Genomic DNA, 19,160 nt, shown 5'->3' on the forward strand with positions numbered 1-19,160 from the left:
GTGTTGTATTTGTGTCAAAAGAAAAGTTGGTTTGTCGACTCTGTAGGTATTGTGCGGGCAGGTAACTGTTATTGAGGTATTTTAATTTGGAAAATGATAGAAATGTTGAGTCGCGTTTAGTATACTTTGTAGGATTATCTATGGATTTATAAAAGCCTACCTATGCCCAGCAGTGGGACGTGGTTATGTACGTTTAAGTAACGTAATGGTGCTAATTCCTGTAAATACCATCTAATTTAATTTTAGGTTATATCTGTCATTTTCTTATCCGCCGAAAAGGAAAGGGACGGGTAATCGACAAGCATAAAATTTATGGAACACACGTCAATTTTAAGCACAAATCTAAAACAACCGTCTAAAAATTCGCCCGGGTTGTTCATTTATTTACTCATTCTTCCTAAAATTAAGAGCTGTCAATCATCCGTCCCTTTCCTTTTCGGCGGATAAGAAAATGACAGGTATAACTTAAAGTAAAATTAAGAGATGTCTGCAGGAATCGGGGCCAATATTATACTTAACGATAAAGCCATGCAAAGCAAATTCGTGTGTACTCGTATATGAGAGCCTACTGCTATAGTTAAACAATGAGCTTTACATTATTTATTTCTTTATTTATTCACTAAGATCACAAACACATTTTCATTACAGGTAAAGTCCCAAGTCGATAATGCTTGAAACATGTCATGCCATTCATATAAAACAATGTCAAATCCTTAAATTATTGTAAATTAATCTTACAAATTAAATTAGATATAATAAAATTAGATACAATTTTCTTTTATTACAACTATCAAAGACTTTTACATAAATAGGATATTGTGGTTTCTGCGAATCTCGTGGACGAGCAATCAAACAAATCAATCTCCCTAGAGACCCCGTTGAGTATTCTCAGCGCCGTCGTCAGTGGGGCATATTTCAATATATCCGTCCTACACTTGGGCAACGCGAGCACATCCTCGCCTGATTCGCACATTCGGAACAGTTACACCTATTGCAGCCAGCACTTGCGGGTTGTGTAACTTGCCAAGAAGCACTTTGTGTATTATATGTATAACAGGCATGAAGTTACTAAAGACAACATGACACGAGTTTAAGTAGTTGAACACACAGTAAAGTAGAACTATGTGATGTAATTAACACCCGCCCCTGCTCTCCCGGCAAGGAGGGCAGGCGAGAGGACGCCACTTGTTGTACTCTGTATCACCACTTGTTACGTCACTAGTTACGAGTTGGCACAACTTTGTCTTACGTAGCGACAGGGTGGGTTTCCGCACTTTCAGCAGTTTAATAGACTCAATGCAGAATGTCATTTTGAATAATCTTCTTCTATCGTGTAGGTTGTGAGGTATTACCAACCCCATCAACTCTGGTGCCAGAGTTACTATTGAACCGCCAAAGACCCCTGACATGGCTCATGTAACTACTACTTGCATCAGTAAGTAGTAACCGGGACCAACAGCTTAACGTGCCTTCCGAAGCACTGATCTTACTTTCGGACAATCGCGTGATCAGCTTGTAACGTTATAACTAAACTAGGGATCACAAAGTGATTTTCGGGATATGTCCCCACCGGGATTTGAACCCGTGACCTCCGGATCGTGAGTCGAACGCTCAAACCACTGGACCACGAAGGCCGTTTTGAGTAATCTAGACTCTAATTAATACTGGATCAAAAGATCAGACACAGTCTGTGATGTATTACCTAAACTGCTTCAACACCATCATCTCCCGTTTACCCTGTAGCCACACGGTCCGCTTACCTAACCTGATGATTTGACACGTCCGGTTTTATACAAAAGCGCCTGCATGTCTGACCTTCTACCCCAAAGGGAAAACCAGCCCAATACAGGTTATGTCGCATACCTCCGACACGCATTTCTCGGGAATTTCCACAGGAAGTTTTACTTCACCTGTGACGACGTGATAATCATTTGTGATCCAAACATAAATTCCGTCCAAACTTGGATTCGAACCCGGGTCAAGCGTGCAACTGGAATGCCGCGACTCCTTCACTACCGAATAAAAGAAATTAACTTTCTGTTAAGTGTCCCTCTCCACCAACTAACCGGGAGCCCAGTAGGCGCATACCACCTATCGATTGGAGAAAGCCTGCATCCTGTATTAAAATTATATATAAGTAAATAATTAAAGCACATAATAACGGGTTCTTAACAGATTTCAACATTTTCGAAATATCGGGAGTCTCATATCCCCATTTAAACGCGGTAAGAACCCGTTATTATGTGCTTTAATTATGATAATAACCGCGTAAGCTTAAAACAATATATAAGTAAATATATTATAATTAAACCAACAATCCGCACTGGGCCCGCGTGATGGTTTAAGGCCCGATCTCCCTATCCATCCATAGGGAAGGCCCGTGCCCCAGCAGTGGGGACGTTAATGGGCTGATGATGATTATAACTAAACACACAATTTCCACCGGGAGCCCCACTCCATCCCACTCTTAAGAAAACTTATTTCAAGCGCGAATCACATAGCGTAAAAGGAAAACCAGACCTTTCAAAGCAAGTTGCAACCACGCGGGCCTGGTCCCGGGCGGCTGAAATCAAATTACTTACAGGTAAACTACTCCTGGAACAAACTTCTTCCCGGGTAAACTAATCCTAAGGTAAACTACTCTTCAACTATGTGGACTCGGGACGCCGACACCTCGCCTCGAGTTTGTACCAGTTCTTATCATGTATCGCGCGAACTCTTGCGTCTACAGTGCAGTGGTTACCTTCGAAAGGTGAGGATTTCGATTCCTTTCAACTGTTGCCAAGAAAACTTTATTAATTTTGTTACTACTTCCGAACTCTCACACATTTAACGCCACATGAAGCATGGCGTTTTAATTAAAGAACAAAGTAATAACTTTTGTTATAATTCTGTCAACTATAGACAATGTTGGTTTCTAAAGTTTATTTCCGAGGCGGGAAACAACAAAAATACAATTTTGAATCGGTCAAGATTCTCAAAATACAGGTCATAAAAGAAGACCGCAAAACCGCCTTTGCCCACTTAAATTAAATTAAAGTAGCGGTTGCGTATTAAGACAAAACATTCTTCATTCACAACTAGTTGCCAACAAAGAAGTATAATTCTTCCTTTGCAACTGGTTGTGAAACGTGGCTGCGATGGCGGCCGAAGGGAGTTAAACACGGTTTGGATTATAAAATGACATTTGGCCTACCCATCATCACTAATTTAAGAGCCACGCTCTTGTCGGTGTAGCATTCTCCATTCTGCCTTATAAGAAGGAATTGGTCTTTGATAGACAAATGTCATTTTATAATCCAAACCGTGTTTAACTATTGTCTCTGGAAATCTCTGCCTTAGGAGTTGTTTCCATCTAAATGTGTGTGCATTCATTTATGTATTCTTAAATTACACAACTTTCCCGTGCAGTGTTTATAACTTCTCTGCCTAACTCCCGATGATGCATACAACTTCTGCATTAAGTATAAGATCAAGCCATATTTGCAGAGATATTCACAGAGCAGGTCGTATCGAGTGATCTCTGTGTCGCGACTGTCGTAACTAGTTGCCGAGTGTCGCGGTGCGCGGCGCGTGATGCCGCTTCCGGCACGTGGCACACACAACACTACAGGGTTGACAGAGGGCTGGGAAACTCTGGAAGCTTCTAGTATCAAAGAGTTTTCAATGTTAAGGACGCATCGTCCCTTAGCATCTTTTTAGTATACTATAGAGAACGCCAATGCAATGGACTTTATATTTAAAAAAAAATGTCTGATCCCTCGTCCTGTGATCTACATCTATTGGTGTTGATTGAGAATTGAGAATTATTGGATTATGTTTTATAATAATTATCCGTGGTTAGGGAAACTCACAAAGAGAAAATTAAATCGAAAAAGGCTGACTCGAACTGGGCTTGAACCCGCAGCTCTTGTCTAACCGGGACGAGTGTGTTAATAATCTGTACCTAACTACTAACATTATTTGAATCTATTATTTTACTATGGACATATAACCCAAGATTTGAGAATAAAAGTTCATGATCATCATAAATTTAAGGGCATTCTTGTTGGAGCATTAGTAGCGTTCTCCATGTTACTTTTTAGGAAAAAATAGGGCAGTGGTTTCCCACTTGACTTCCGCCAAAAAGGTAATCGATTTAATATTAATATATTTCGATTCTTAATTACACCACTGGCTCCTCATCCTGTACATGCCGCACGCTGGGCTGTGGGTTCAACTCCAGTCCCAGTCAAACTTAACCGATTGAATTTCCTATTTACTTACACTTACTGTTTTTTTTTATCAAATGATGACGGTAGCAATCACACCGGCAGAAGATAAGCAAATGTGATCAGCCTATCGCCTATATAATAATCTCGTTGTGTTAGACTGGAAACAATTATTTAGATTTAAACGATAACTTCGTCGGGATACCAGGGATGTCTGAAAAAACAAGCCTTAATCTGACAACCCTAGCTCTACTACAACAGTGCACAAAACCGGCGGTCGCACTCCAAACTTGCACCGACAGTTGCCAACTTACACAGAGCTGCATCCGCGAACCCCGCGCACGTCACATACACTCGACAACTTGCACGCGGCACGACTCGCCACTTTCGATTCGAAGATAAATAATATGTAGACCTAATAAGTTGGTGTTAGCCGAGAACTATAGTACGATATTGTGTGTAATATATTTGACTTGCTGATTGAGGAGCTCGTTGGCGAAGCGGTAAACGCGCTCGGTCTGCGATTGTTGAAGTTAAGCAACTTTCGCAAAGGCCGGTCATAGGATGGGTGACCACAAAAAGGCACGTTAAGCCATTGGTCCCGACTGCATTAGCAGTCGTTAATAACCATCAATCCGCACTAGGCCCGCGTGATGGTTTAAGGCCCGATCTGCCTATCCATCCATAGGAAAGGCCCGTGCCCCAACAGTGGGGACGTTAATGGGCTGATGATGATGATGATCAATATATTAGACAGACAACTATAACAACGTATGACCAGTCAGACGTATGACGTGAGCCATGTCAAGGACCTTTGGCGGCTCAATAGTAACCCTGACACCAGGGTTGATGGAGTTGGTACTCCACCTCACAACCCACACGATAGAAGAAGAGAGACTAGTCTTATCGTTATGTACCAAAGTAGATACTATAAACATATGTCATAGATATTGAAAAGAGAGAATTAAAACTATATTAATTTCCTCAGCAGAAAGTATTAACAGCGAAAAGCTTCGAAAATTACTTTAAATTTCGTATAAAATAAATAAGTCTACATACACATAAACCATCAATTTATTAAAACCAATTTGATTTAGATGTTTCTAAGCACTCGATAAAAATATGAATTAATGAACAAACACTATATTGCACAGACAAACACAGAACAGGTACAAGGAAAAACTAAAAAGTAATAGTGGGCAGGAGAACCTTATCGCTAAAAGCGATCTCTTCCAGACAACCTTCGATAAAGGATAAATATACAGACAGCAGTGTAGCGCTCAAACAGATATATTTTACACACATAAATATATGTGCTTTAAAACCAATTAAATTCTGAGATGGAAATGGCGGCCAATAGTCCTACTAACAACGGAAGGCACACGGGAAATACGGTTACCTGTGTCTTGGCTAACGAGTTTACCCCGGAGTAACCCGGTATTACGTCTCGCCGGCAGATTGGAGAGGCCGAGCCGAGGTTTTGTTCAAGACGACCCTTTGATGCCTCGCACCGAGGGTTCATGTGACTTCCGAACAGGGGGATGTTACTAGTACGATTGCTAATAGTGTTAGTTAGGTTAGGTCATAGTGTAAAGAATACTGAGGGGGATGATTCAGACCATGATTCTAAGTTGATATCAAGTGGAATTTCCTGTCGGAATTCATACTTTTATTTTGTTTTTCTTTTTAATATTTTTTTCTGTTCCATACTTTTACGAAAATTCCACTTGATATCAGAATCATGGTCTGAATCATTCCTCAAAGTTTCCGTTACGGTGTCACTAACACCCTGTATGTATAGAGTATTTATTACATTAACTTTAGTTTACTTTTATTTATTTCTTGTTGCACCATCCGCAGCCATGGTTGCCAGGAAGAAATTGCTCTAGAGCAGTAAGGCCGCCCAAGTTGTACTGTATTCGTGTGTTATGTCTGATTGTCAAAATTAAGTTCTGTGCAATAAAGTGTATTTGATTTGATTCAGGTCACGTGAAAAAGAAACAATAAAAGGTCTAAAAGTTAGTTAAACAATCTCAGTGTTGTCAGTGGATGAATGACCGCTTAGTTATTCTCGTTGTCTGCTGCTCCACAGGGAACATGAAGCCGTTGGTTTGTGCCTGTGACATTCTATCAGCCAGTAGTTCAAAGGCTTTCAAACAGTCATCATCTCCCTAGCTATTCCCGGCGTCCGTAGCTAACTCCATCGGCGGTAAAGGAAATAATTAAACAAGATAAATATAAAAACGTAATATAAGCTCACGAGTTATCCCAATTGCGATAGTCAGAAGTACATCCATCGCAAGATAAACTAAGTGTAACCTAACCGAGCTTTAAAAACATAAAAATGAAAAACATACACAGCCTACATACGTCCCACTGTTGCGCACAGGCCTCCCCTCAATCAACCGAACGGGGTATGGAGCCTACTCCACTACGGGTTGGTAGAGCTGTACGGTCTAGTAGACAAATGACTTAACGTACCTTCAGAAGCACGGAATTATCTTATTTTTTAGGACAATCAGGTGGAACAACCTGCAATGTGCCAGCCAAACAAAGGACAGTCTCACAAAGTGATTTCGCCAATAACCCCGTCGGGAATCGAACCCGGACCTGATAGTGAACAAAAGCAAAAATGTTTTATTGGTCAATTCGACGTTGGATTAGCGACTTTTATTATACCCCACTTTAAAAACTGTTCAAAGCGATCAAAGCATTATATTCAGACTAATTCTTTGATCAGACGAGATGAGGGCCTTAACACTCCCCACTCTTCAGCCAAGTGGTTGAGAAATGTCTATAAATGTACATCATATTCACTATAGGACTTCATATCAAAAGTGGTTGCAAGCTGTCTTCTGCGGCTGCCGACGACATTAGCAACGGGGGTCAGTTTATGTAGGTATTGTGATGTGTGTCTGGCTAATATGTGATCTATTGTGGTGTTATTTGATACGTCACTGTCCTGTAATCCACCAGCTTGCTTCTCAAACGGGGAGCGCTGGTTCTAACCTTGATACCGAAGTTGCACCAATGAGTTATTGATTAATCTTAAGTGAAGTTTCACAGTTGGCTCACCTAGCACATTGGTCTAACAGAAAGCTCGAGGTGTGAGTACTTAGTCCATCTTGAAATTGACGTACCTTTGACTACCCCAATGGGGATTACATAACATAATATAAGTTCACGTAGTCGTGAATTTATGTTTTATTTGAATTTGTATTATTTTTTTCTTTTGGAAGACGTCGGCGGTCTTCGAGCTGATTGATTACGCAACTTGTTCGATCCTTCTTAAGAATAAATAATACAAATTCAAATAACACAAACATGGATCACACAGTGGCCAGCAATACACATAATATGTTACGGCAAAAGTGAAGTGATCGACTGAATATTTATGAGCGTGTCTGTTTAAGGAAAATTTTACAAAATTAGAAATACGTAGAAAGAGTATTTCTATTTCTAAAGCCTATATATTTATTTTCGTAGTTTATCTAACATGTCTTTGATGAGAGTGGAATAAGCGAATGTTCCGGGGTCTCTACCTACGGAAAAAAGCCGTGATCTATGTGTGTTTATCGAACATAATTTGAATAAGCAGATTATTTGGAAGAACTCAACTTTACAAATACACCATGCGCTGTGTTTTATTCATAAAAAAGCACTTTTACTTATCTAAACATTGTTGTATATTGTTCGGGGCTTGTTTCTTTCAATGTTTATGATGGTTCTGATTCCAGCAGTTACTTCCTATTATTTTAAGTTATACCTGTCATTTTCTTATCCGCTGAAAAGGAAAGGGACGGATGACAGACACTTGTTAGTTTTAAAATGAACTGGTGAATGAAACAATAACCCGAACGAATCAATTGACATTGTAATTGTATTGAAATGGTATGCAGCCTGTGAGACGTGTGGCGTCAACTTTATTCTGTTCTGACTACTCACAAACAGAAGAGAAGAATTAAAGTTATTTTGAGGTCAAATTCTATATTTCTTACTAATATTATCGCTACTGGTTGTTTGCTATATTCATAACCAGTAAATTACCTCTATAATTCCCGACATTTTCTTATTAACAGCTGCTACAGTAATAGCAATTTAAGCGATCTAGCATCATCCAATTATTTTCTCGAAAAGCGCAAGCTCTTTGTCTACACTTGAGCCACTTCGAGAAAGCTGAATTTAAAAAAAAGTTTAAAGCATCAAACAATAGTTTAGTGGGAACAAAGGAGCTGTTATTGTGTTGCTGTTTGAAAGAATGCTTTGTATAACAAGGAGAGTATTGTGAGGAAACTAGTTATAGTTTGGATGGAGCTCTGTGTTACCCACTGTTACACGGACTGTAAGAAAAGCGAAGTTTTGTTCATTATGCCAGCGACTGGCAGCGAAACCTGTTGGCTGTGAAGGTTACGTGTTATTGAAGTTTAGTTTCGATTGTACAAATCTACTTGCTTGTTAAAGCTTGACTAAAACAACAGAAAGACACAACCCACGCCCTTATAGACCCTATCACAAGTCACATTACTGCAGATCACTAAAACGTGCGTGCGTGAACGCTCTTGTATATTGCCGCAGGATTGAATTAACCGGTCGACCCGCCGCGTCTCTGTAAACGAGGCATGAAGAAAATTTTTCACGGCAACTCTTGTCTTTATTTATTACATAGTGGTAGTAAACGAAGGTTCAGACATAAAAATACGCTGTTGTATAAATAGACGCATCGGTCATTGACCCGCGCCGGCCGCGTTACTCAGACTACTGACATTATGATCAGCTGGCTATTATTATACTGTGGAGCCAGCATTGTGGATAACATGGGGTAGGTCTAACGAACACGTGGGGATAATCATGTATATTTTTTTAAATATATCAGGTTAGTGTGGCTGTTCTGTTATTTATTTATTTATTTGGAGAACAAACAGATATAGACTTAAAAGCTAGATACAATTATTTGCGTTGTAATGTTTAGAGTATGAAGCCTACATCCTTAACATTCTCACTGAGACACTTATAATCGAATATAACAACTGCTCCTCAATTTACGGACGGACCACTTGGTGACAGGCCATTAGCCTATCGCTCAAGCACCCAATAAAAGAAAAAAATAAAATAAAAATAAAGTAATAAAGTAATAGAATATAAACTAAAATTTTGTTGATGTGTGTGTGTGTGTGTGTGTGCGCATATGTGTGCATTGGTGCGGCTGTCAGCCCTGCGATGCAACAGCATCTTGGGATCGGAAACTGCCGCCCGTGACGGTAGCTTTCACTGACAGCCACACATGTGTATGTGTTTGTGTGTGTGCGAACATTTTCCCAATGTATAGCTAATTATCTAACTTCTCTAGCAGGTTGGTGAGTTCACGTCTAAATGCCGTGGCTGACACGCCTAGTAGATTTAGTGAGTGTAGACAATCGTTATAATGTCCACATATCCTACGTGTTGGATGGGTGTTTCCCTCTTTCGGAACCAAGATGTATTAAATGTGTTTTTAAACATCCCGCCCTTTTCCCAGTTTAGCTTCAGGTCGGCTCATACGTTACGCGTTAGTACTAAGTTGTTGTATAATAATAATAATTGGATTCGGTCGTTCACCTCGCAGCCCACGCAAGAAAAGTATGTGTTTGTTCTTCTAACCTTTTCCCGTTTTAGCTGTTAAGGTGATCGCATTATGGGTGCATTTTTGTACAAATTAATCTCGTGTGTGAGCAATACCAAACTTATAAGAACCATGGGAGCGTCGTCGATCAGTATTCATTAGGTTACGTATGTTGCAAATTCGTATTCGAAGTGCCTGCTCGATCGAATCAGAAATGAGGAGAACTAAAGTCACCGACATAGCTCGGAGAATTGCCACGCTGAAGTGGCAGTGGGCAGGACACATAGAGGGGAGAACCGATGGCCGCTGGGGCGGAAATGTTCTCGAATGGCGACCACGTGTCGGACGACGCTCAGTGGGAAGGCCCGCTACAAGGTGGACCGACGATCTGGTGAAGGTCGCGGGAAGCCGCTGGATGCGGGCAGCGCAGGGCCGAACGTCGTGGAGATCCTTGGGGGAGGCCTATGCCCAGCAGCGGGCGTCTTACGGCTGATGATGGTGATGACATAACGATCGTCTCATCCGTCTGCTTCTCACAACCTGTATAGCCGGGGAAAAGAAGCTGCGAGAAAAACCTCAAATAAACGTAATTTGGCTGCCTGATATCGGTTCCCAGACAGCTAATCTCATGCATTCATATCTTCTAAATTGTCACTAATCTTATCATATGTTTTGCATGTTGCAGATGCGATGCTGCGTAGCTGCTCTGTGGGTGTCGGCGCTGACCACGCTGGCGGTGGCGGCGGCCGACGACGCGCGCCACGACGCACCAGCACCCCAGGTACACCACCATCACGCCCTGGACTCCTTATGCAAGCTCACGACTATACCCCAATTGGGGTAGCCAGGGGAACAGCCACGCAGCCACGCCACCTATCCCGTCTTGAGGCAAACAATGCGTGACAACCTGCTCCCAAGATTATTATAATCTTGCTATTTTATTAAAAATCAACCTCGACCAATATAGACGGCGATACGGCTCACCTATCACGTTGGTCTAACAGAAAGCTCGGTGAGGTGTGGGTACTTAGTTCATCTTGCGATGGATGTACCTCTGACTACCCCAATTAGGATATAGTGAGCTTATGCTATGTTATATTTAAGTTATTTTATCCGGATCTTTACTCTTTTAAAAGAGCAATTATTTACTCCAATGAGCAACGCGTCCGATCATAATTGTATATCTCTTATTTGATACAATTCTAGGATAACTTTCATTGGGGACCACGAAAGCATCTACAAAAAGCAACGTCAAAAGAAAGGAAAAAATACCGCCTGTCATTTGTTTATTTATCCGCCGCACGCCATTGTTTATCCAAGATCCACCGATAGTGGCGCGCGTCCAATTCTTTTGGGTTTCCGCTAAATCTATTTTTGTGTTTTATCTTTTTCTCATCAATACACAATTTAGTGCCGCTTCGGTGATGTAAGTGGGCACCCTGCGTGGATACGACGTGCACTACACAGGCAGAAGGCCACTCCACCCACCCTTAATGATTCCATCCTCAAGTCCATTCAATAAACGTTTTTAGGCATTATAATTATACTAACCATCCATCTTACCTTAAAGATCGTTTCTCTTTTAAATCCTCTGTCCTTGATCGTACCTTGCGATCGTCCCATACCTTATCCCTTAACGTCCCTGTCCATTCCACTGACTTTTATTCTTATTCTTTCACGCTGCGGGCTGTCCGGTTGTGGAACTCTCTGCCTGAGTCTGTCAGGAGGGCTCCTTCTCTGGACTGTTTCAGGGCGAGAGTGAAGGCGCTTTTCCTGCAGGCATAACTTGGAAGTGGTTTTCTTTTTCTCCTTATATGTATTATATTGTATAGGCTATTTGTATGTATGTTTATGTATGCGTGTATATATGTGTGTATGTTTATATATATATATATATATTGTATTTTTATATTATTTCTTTAGATAAGTATATATTATTTATTATTCATATTTTTTTTTGTTATGTATCATTATATGTTTATTGCACCAGCCCGTGCTCCAATGAATAATCTTCTTTCACCCTAAGGTTGCCTGGCAGAAATTGCTGTTTAGCAATAAGGCCGCCTATTGTGCTTATGTTTTATTCGTATGTTTATGTCCTTTATATATGTTGTTGTGCAATAAAGTATTATTGATTGATTGATTGATTGATTGACTAAGTACACTATTCAATTAAATTAAAAATTGTTTATTGTCTTAGAAAAAGATCGACACAACAATAGATACTATAGCTAGGACACACAAATGCTACAAAAGTATAACCCTGCATCTCAGGAGACCTGTATCTCAGGGAGCAGTGTTCAGCAATTACATCTTTTATAACGTCAGTTGAGGTAGACCATTGTTAAACTGAATTTATTTGACAATAAACTGTGGTTAAATAAGAAGAGATCAATATTCTTCATTTGCCCCTTCGGCCGCCATCGCAGCCAGGTTTCGCAACCAGTTGCAAAGGGAGAATTTTACTTCTTAGTTGGCAACTGGTTGCGTATTAAGACAAAACATTCTTCCTCATTTGCATACTATGATGGTGTACCAGTTACATGCGAGTTTCATATTACAGACCCTTTCGGGCACAGCAAAATACAAATTTAAAAGTGTACTACCTATAATATATGTATAACGATTTTATAGCACTTACTCGTGCTTAAAGAAACTCAATATTCTAGAATTTCAACAATATCACATACGGGACAAATTTACGATCATCATCAACATCTCCCTAGCATTATCCCATTTTCCACAGAATCCGCTTACCTAACCTGAAGATTTGACAGGTCCGGTTTTTACAGAAGCGACTGCCCATCTGACCTTTCAACCCGCGAAGGGAAAACCAGCCTAATACAGGTTAGGTCTCATACCTCCGATAATGCATTTCTCTGGAATGTGGGTTTCCTCGCGATGTTTCAGTTGTTGATGTTGAAGGACGTAATATACCATCCCGAGGACCTGATTGCTCCAGCCGACCAGCTCGCGTCAACAAACATTTTAGAACCCCGATATCGAACCCGCCGGCGTGGTCGACAATTTACCTCATTCAGCGCCTATCACTATCGACCCACTAGAGTTGATTCAATCTTTCAAATATAACCCTCTCAGACGACGCCCTGGAACCCTCAGGCCTGTTGTCTTAAATTTTGTAATGGGTGAGAGCCTTCAGCGCTTCCCATTTGTCCGGCCAAGTATGCCATTTGCGACAAATCTACAAAAGTCACGTCAAGGAAAATGTCAAAGTAATAATCTGCATTCTTTTTTGAAGTCGGTTAAAAAGCAATCATAAATCTGCTAAAATGAAGTTGTTTCCTCCCCTTTAACGTCTCATGTAGCAGAGAGTATATACAATGTAATGAGCTTATTGTTACGACATATTTGGAGCTTTTCTTGCGATTTGTTATTGTTTCAACACAAATATCGTTTATAAATTAGATACCTTTAATACTCTTACCGAATAATAACGGTATCAATGTCGTAATGGAAATCTTCAAAAGCATAGGGTTTACAGTATTCAAAGAAAAAGAAAAAATACGACATGTTTATTGATCATATTAACATTCATTCTAAGTCCTAAACACATAAAAAAGATGTACCCTTCTACGTATATATGAAGGGCAGTGGGGTATTTTCCATGAAGAGCTTATTTCAAGATCTTTTACGTTATATAACTATGAATATGAATTAAATGAGTAAGTAACTTTATCAGTTTGAATCCATGTCCGGTTCACACATAAATGATATCACGTCCAGGATTTCTGCCCGGATAATGGCGATAGGCTCGCCTCCTATTACACGGGACTTAAACATAGCTGGCGAGGAATGTGTGTATACTATAGACCTCTGCCTACCCCTGAGGATAGATACCAGCGTGCTACTACATATCCATGCTACTTTTTTAGGGAAAAATAGGGCAGTGGTTTCCCTCTTGCCTTCCACCCCGCAGTACTCTGTCTGACGCAAATGGGATGGCGCCCAGAGTAGTCGATTTCAAAGCCGTACTAGGACTCCTGTCCTCCGCCTCTGAATAGTACTGACAGTTACTGCTGCCCCGTTGCTGCTACATTGCGTTGCTGCTACGTTATGTTAGGTTATTCATACATTCATAGAAATCCGCTATGCAGCGCGAGAAAACCTAAACTACGCAATGGAGAAGACAAGTCAAGTCGTGAAAGCGGGTGTCCAGTCCAACAAGTTTGCAGCGGCCGCGAACTAGCACTGAAGCGGGGGCAAGTTAGCCAACCGCAGGCTGTGGCGGCAGTGCGGGCGCGCGGGGGCACGGGGGAGCGAAGTTTTCACAGTGAAATTCAGAAGACGGTCAGGGAAAAGAATAAATCAGAACAGTTTCTAAATAATATTAATGGGATTAAATAAATCAAATCAATAATAATTAAAACACATAATAACGGGTTCTTACCGCGTTCAAAGCAGGGATATGAGACTCCCGATATTTCTTTCTTTCTTTAAACGCGCTCGGTCTGCGATTGTTGAAGTTAAGCAACTTTCGCAAAGGCCGGTGATAGGATGGGTGACCACAAAAAAAAATTCATCTCGAGCTCCTCCGTGCTTCGGAAGGCACGTTAAGCCGTTGGTCCCGGCTACATTAGCAGTCGTTAATAACCATCAATCCGCACTGGGCCCGCGTGGTGGTTTAAGGCCCGATCTTCCTATCCATCCATAGGGAAGGCCCGTGCCCCAGCAGTGGGGACGTTAATGGGCTGGTGATGATTATATAATATCTAGTCTATATTATATTTACTAGTCTACATTATATATCTAGTCTTCGTTATATATACTAGTCTACATTGTATATAAATACAAGGCCACTGACTGACCCCCTCATCACAAAAACTCAGAAACTACAAGTGAGTCTCAATTTTTTCATGGGGGTTCCATTTAGGAGCTCACTAAGACTGGACTTAGTGTAATTCAACCCGTAAGGGGAGTTCAACCCTTAAAGTAAAAATGGGGAAGCAAAGTTTGTGTGAAAATATCTAAACTTTATCTAGAAAAAAATCCCACAGAAGTACATCTAATTACTCATGTCATCCTGTTAACAAGTTCTCCAACACACTTGGCCCCACCGCCCGCTGCCGCCAGCACCTCACTCGCAATAACAACACAATTAACACGCCGAGACACTACTTGATAGAACAATAAAACACCTCTTATCCCCACCCGCATTACCGTAGCCTTCCCCCTCCACTATATCAGGGCTGCCACATGTCCGGAAATAACAGATTAATGGACGCAAACTCACAACCGTTATACTAATAAATCAGAAAACAACTTGCAGTAACCGTGATAGCCATGAAAGCCCTTTTCGGGGTACACGTGAGTTACATCTAAACCACTGAATTCGACTTCGTGGTCTTGAATTAGATAGATAGATAGATAAAATCTTCTTTAAAAAAAATTAATAAAAAGAAAATAATAATAAATATATTTTTTTTATTAATACATTTTCTTCTTCTTTTCTTTTCTTTTTTTTTGAATTCAGGTTTACATCAATTAATAACCAATTAGTTTTTTTTGTCATTTGGATTCCAAGATTTGCGCCCGATTAATAGTAATAGATTCGCCCTCTGTTACATGGGACCTAGCTGGCGAGTGGGTGTACGATAAGCTATACAAATCTGCCGCCCCCTTCGGCAACACAGGCCTGATGCTATGTCATGTTACAACTTGCAGGCACCTCTGACACGAAGTCCCAAGCGGGATGTGATAAAACTAGTATACAGGTGGTCAGCCCATCGCTCGTGTAATAGAGCAACATGTTAAAAAGGTACTCTGTCGCCTTACAGTCGTCTCCCCATGTCACTCAATTACTCTCAGGGTTTGATAAGAACTACAAAACACGCTCAAATTATCTACTCTGTCTGAACTTTGCTATTATTTCTATAAAGCAACAAAACAAATAATACTATTTTGAAAGAATTATCAAAACACTTTTCCGTTGTGGATGTCTTAGGCTACAGTTTGACACCCCTACACTATCCCCACTTGTTCCCAGTATCCCACTTGTCCGGGTAATGCGCGTGATATTTCTCGCTCGATGTCGTCTGGACTGACACGGCTGGTAGAAAAATGCCCCTTGGTAGATATTGGCCATGTTGGAGGTACTTAGTGTAATGGATGTGACAACTGTTGTTTATAAGAGCTTGTAACTGAAGACAATTATAATATTGCTGATACTTTTCTGTCCTTTATTTTGGGCATCATCATCATCATCAGCCCATTAACGTCCCCAATGCTGGGGCACAAGCCTTCCCTATGGATGGATAGGGAGATCGGGCCTTAAACCATCACGCGGGCCCTGTGCGGATTGATGGTTATTAACGACTGCTAATGCAGCCGGGACCAACGGCTTAACGTGCCTTCCAAAGCACGGAGAAGCTCGAGATGAAAACTTTTTTTTGTGGTCACCCATCCTATGACCGGCCTTTGCGAAAGTTGCTTAACTTCAACAATCGCAGACCGAGCGCGTTTACCGCTGCGCCACCGAGCTCCTCAATCAGTTATTTTGGGCAAAAAGCTACAAAGATCAAGTTTTAGTTTCACCAACCATATATTCCGCACAGATACACACAGAGGTGGTGCCGCGAGCGCGCTGCCGTATAGAATAAAGAATAAATCTACGTATAGCACGGCCACTCTTCGCCCCGCACCAATACGAATCGGTGCCGAGATGGATACAATACAATACAATACATCATCATCATCAGCCGCACGACGCCCACTGCTGGGCATAGGCCTCCCCCAAGGATCTCCACGACGATCGGTCCTGCGCTGCCCGCATCCAGCGGCTTCCCGCGACCTTCACAAGATCGTCGATCCACCTTGCCTTGCTTGCTTGGTCGCCATTCTAGAACCTTTCCGCCCCAGCGGCCATCGGTTCTCCTCGCTATGTGTGTCCTGCCCACTGCCACTTCAGCTTTGCAATTCTCCGAGCTATGTCGGTGACTATAGTTCTCCTGCGGATCTCCTCATTTTTGATTCCATCGAGCAGGGTAATACCGAGCATAGCTCTCTCCATACAATACAAATACACTTTATTGCACCAAAATAAAAAGAAATAATTACAAAAAGACTCTTAACTAAGTACATAGATTTACCTCACGAAGTAAGACGGCGTATGGTAAGAACGCAAATTTTGTATGGTGTGCCCGGGCTGTGACTGCCGACAAATTCGAAAATCAAAAATATATTCCCGGCCTTCAACGCCCCGGCTTCTACGTGTAGCGAGCTTTATTGGCTTATACCAATCCTACTGGTAATTTTAGCCGATCTCCTCGTCATGACAAACAACATATAGGTAACAAAAAGTACACCGAAAATGTCTTGTTACAGACTGACAACGAAGTAGAACTAACAGAAGAAGAAAAACGGGCCTGGACGAATCTGCACGGCGGGTGGGGCAAGAGGGGGTGGCAGGACATGAGTTCGGCTTGGGGCAAGCGCGCCTGGCAGGACCTCAACGCGGCCTGGGGGAAGCGGGGCTGGCAGGTATTATCTTCAATATGTACAAATTTATGAAATATTGTATGTTTAGATCTATTTATAAGTCTTTCAATATATTGCATCGATGTCTCGGACGATCCGAGGGCCTGGCAGCAATTTTCGTCGAAGAGTTAGTTTCGCAAAGCAAAGAAAAGAGTAAATGTTTCTACCTTGAATACCTTACCCTACTTTACTTTACACGATGCGACACATTGAAAGAGGTGTTGTATTCAAAGTCAGGGTATGTTGTATTCAAATTATTTTTTTTTTTTTGCTTGTTAATTAATATTTGATAAAATAAATAAATGATTTTTAATTAATTAAGGACCTCAACTCCGCCTGGGGAAAGAGAGGCTGGCAAGACCTCAACAACGCTTGGGGCAAGAGAGGCTGGCAGGACCTTAATAACGCTTGGGGCAAAAGGGGTTGGCAAGACATGAGTTCGGCGTGGGGCAAACGCGCTTGGAACGACCTGTCGCATGCGCCGTGGGGGAAGAGGGGGTGGCAGGATATGAGCTCGGCTTGGGGCAAGCGGGGATGGCAAGACATGAGTTCCGCGTGGGGCAAAAGGGGCTGGCAAGACATGAGCTCGGCTTGGGGCAAGCGAGCACCACAGGTAACTTTTTATTCCGTTTGAGATAATTTATATATTGCAAAACTTTGTTGGGTGTAAGATGTCGCCTTCGAAACAATTATTCCAGTCTAAAGCCAATATGATTTCAAATTGGTTCTGACTAGGTATTTATTAATGAAGTTCTCATGTGTGTTTAGGAGAAATGGTCTCAATTCCACGGCTCCTGGGGCAAGCGGGCAGCGGAACCTACTGACTATGAGGACTATGAAGCGGCTATCGAAGAACTCATCCCTCTACAACAGGTGAGGTTTTGATCAGATACTCCTCGTTGTTGATGTGCAGACTTCACAATTTAGAGAATACATTGCTTATTCTACTGAGGTTATAGAAACCCACCAAAGACCATAAGTCGCGCGTAAAGAAAGGGGTTTATGTGGTAACCGATTCATTCAAGGATTTTCTGAGTCGTCGCCGTATTGATGCCATGCTGATATCCTTTAAATTTTGCTGACCACCTTAGAAAAATGATGTCAGCTTAAGTACTTACTTTTTAAATACCCTGAACGTGCTTGACTAGATAGAATGGTTCAATACCTACCCGCACAGGCTGCTTTCTTTGCACCATAAGACCTTCAGAATCCTTCAGAATCCAAATATTTGGAATATTCTCTGATTAAAACCAATTCTTAGTTTAGGTGACCACCGTCTTTTTCAGGCAGTCACTTCCGTAAAAAACCTGACCTGTCAAATTGGGTAAAATCAGTTGAACCCGTTAAATCAGAATAACGCTAAGATGATGAGTATAGGTCACCCGTAACCTTACGTTTAACTTTAAGATCTTGTTCACCTTCAAGCAGATGCCCGAGGTATCCGAGCAGGTGTCGTCTCCGGAGAAGAAGGCGTGGTCGGCACTCCACGGCGCGTGGGGCAAGCGCCCCGCCAAGCCGCAGCACTTCAACAACGGTAACACTCTCTCTTACACTGTCTTCTCTTCTCTAGTCTTCTCTCTCACACACACCGGCTTCCTTCTAGTCGTTTCAGTAGTTTATTCTATTGACACTTATAATACCATTATTGTCAGGTGATATTTCAGAAGGACATGTCTTGATAATGCGATAAATGCTAGCAGGCACTTGAAACTTATAAAAGCTTATGTCGAAAAACGTTAAAATATGTTTGGGTAAAATGACACCTTTAAATGAGTCGTGCGACTATCGCGTCACTGAAGGCGCTCTACGAATTTTCTAACTTAAACTAACTTTAACTTTTTTTCTCTCCTCTAATA

The 19,160-nt window shown here is 41.5% G+C and overlaps 1 protein-coding gene across 5 annotated transcripts in view; it reads left to right on the plus strand.

Moving 5' to 3' along the window:
• The window catches only part of LOC126375558 (prothoracicostatic peptides-like), a 131,974-nt gene that overhangs the window by 106,194 nt on the left and 6,620 nt on the right, over positions 1-19,160 (plus strand). For 2 of the 5 annotated variants that reach the window (XM_050022540.1, XM_050022543.1), the window contains exons 2-6: positions 10,496-10,591; positions 17,152-17,307; positions 17,627-17,917; positions 18,073-18,177; positions 18,730-18,838. In XM_050022540.1, the coding sequence (XP_049878497.1) occupies positions 10,496-10,591; positions 17,152-17,307; positions 17,627-17,917; positions 18,073-18,177; positions 18,730-18,838 (757 nt within the window). The remainder of the gene's footprint in view (positions 1-10,495; positions 10,592-17,151; positions 17,308-17,626; positions 17,918-18,072; positions 18,178-18,729; positions 18,839-19,160) is intronic. The other 3 variants (XM_050022541.1, XM_050022544.1, XM_050022542.1) reach the window with 2 other exon arrangements.

The sequence above is a fragment of the Pectinophora gossypiella genome, chromosome 19, assembly GCF_024362695.1.
Source record: "Pectinophora gossypiella chromosome 19, ilPecGoss1.1, whole genome shotgun sequence".
NCBI lineage: Eukaryota > Metazoa > Arthropoda > Insecta > Lepidoptera > Gelechiidae > Pectinophora > Pectinophora gossypiella.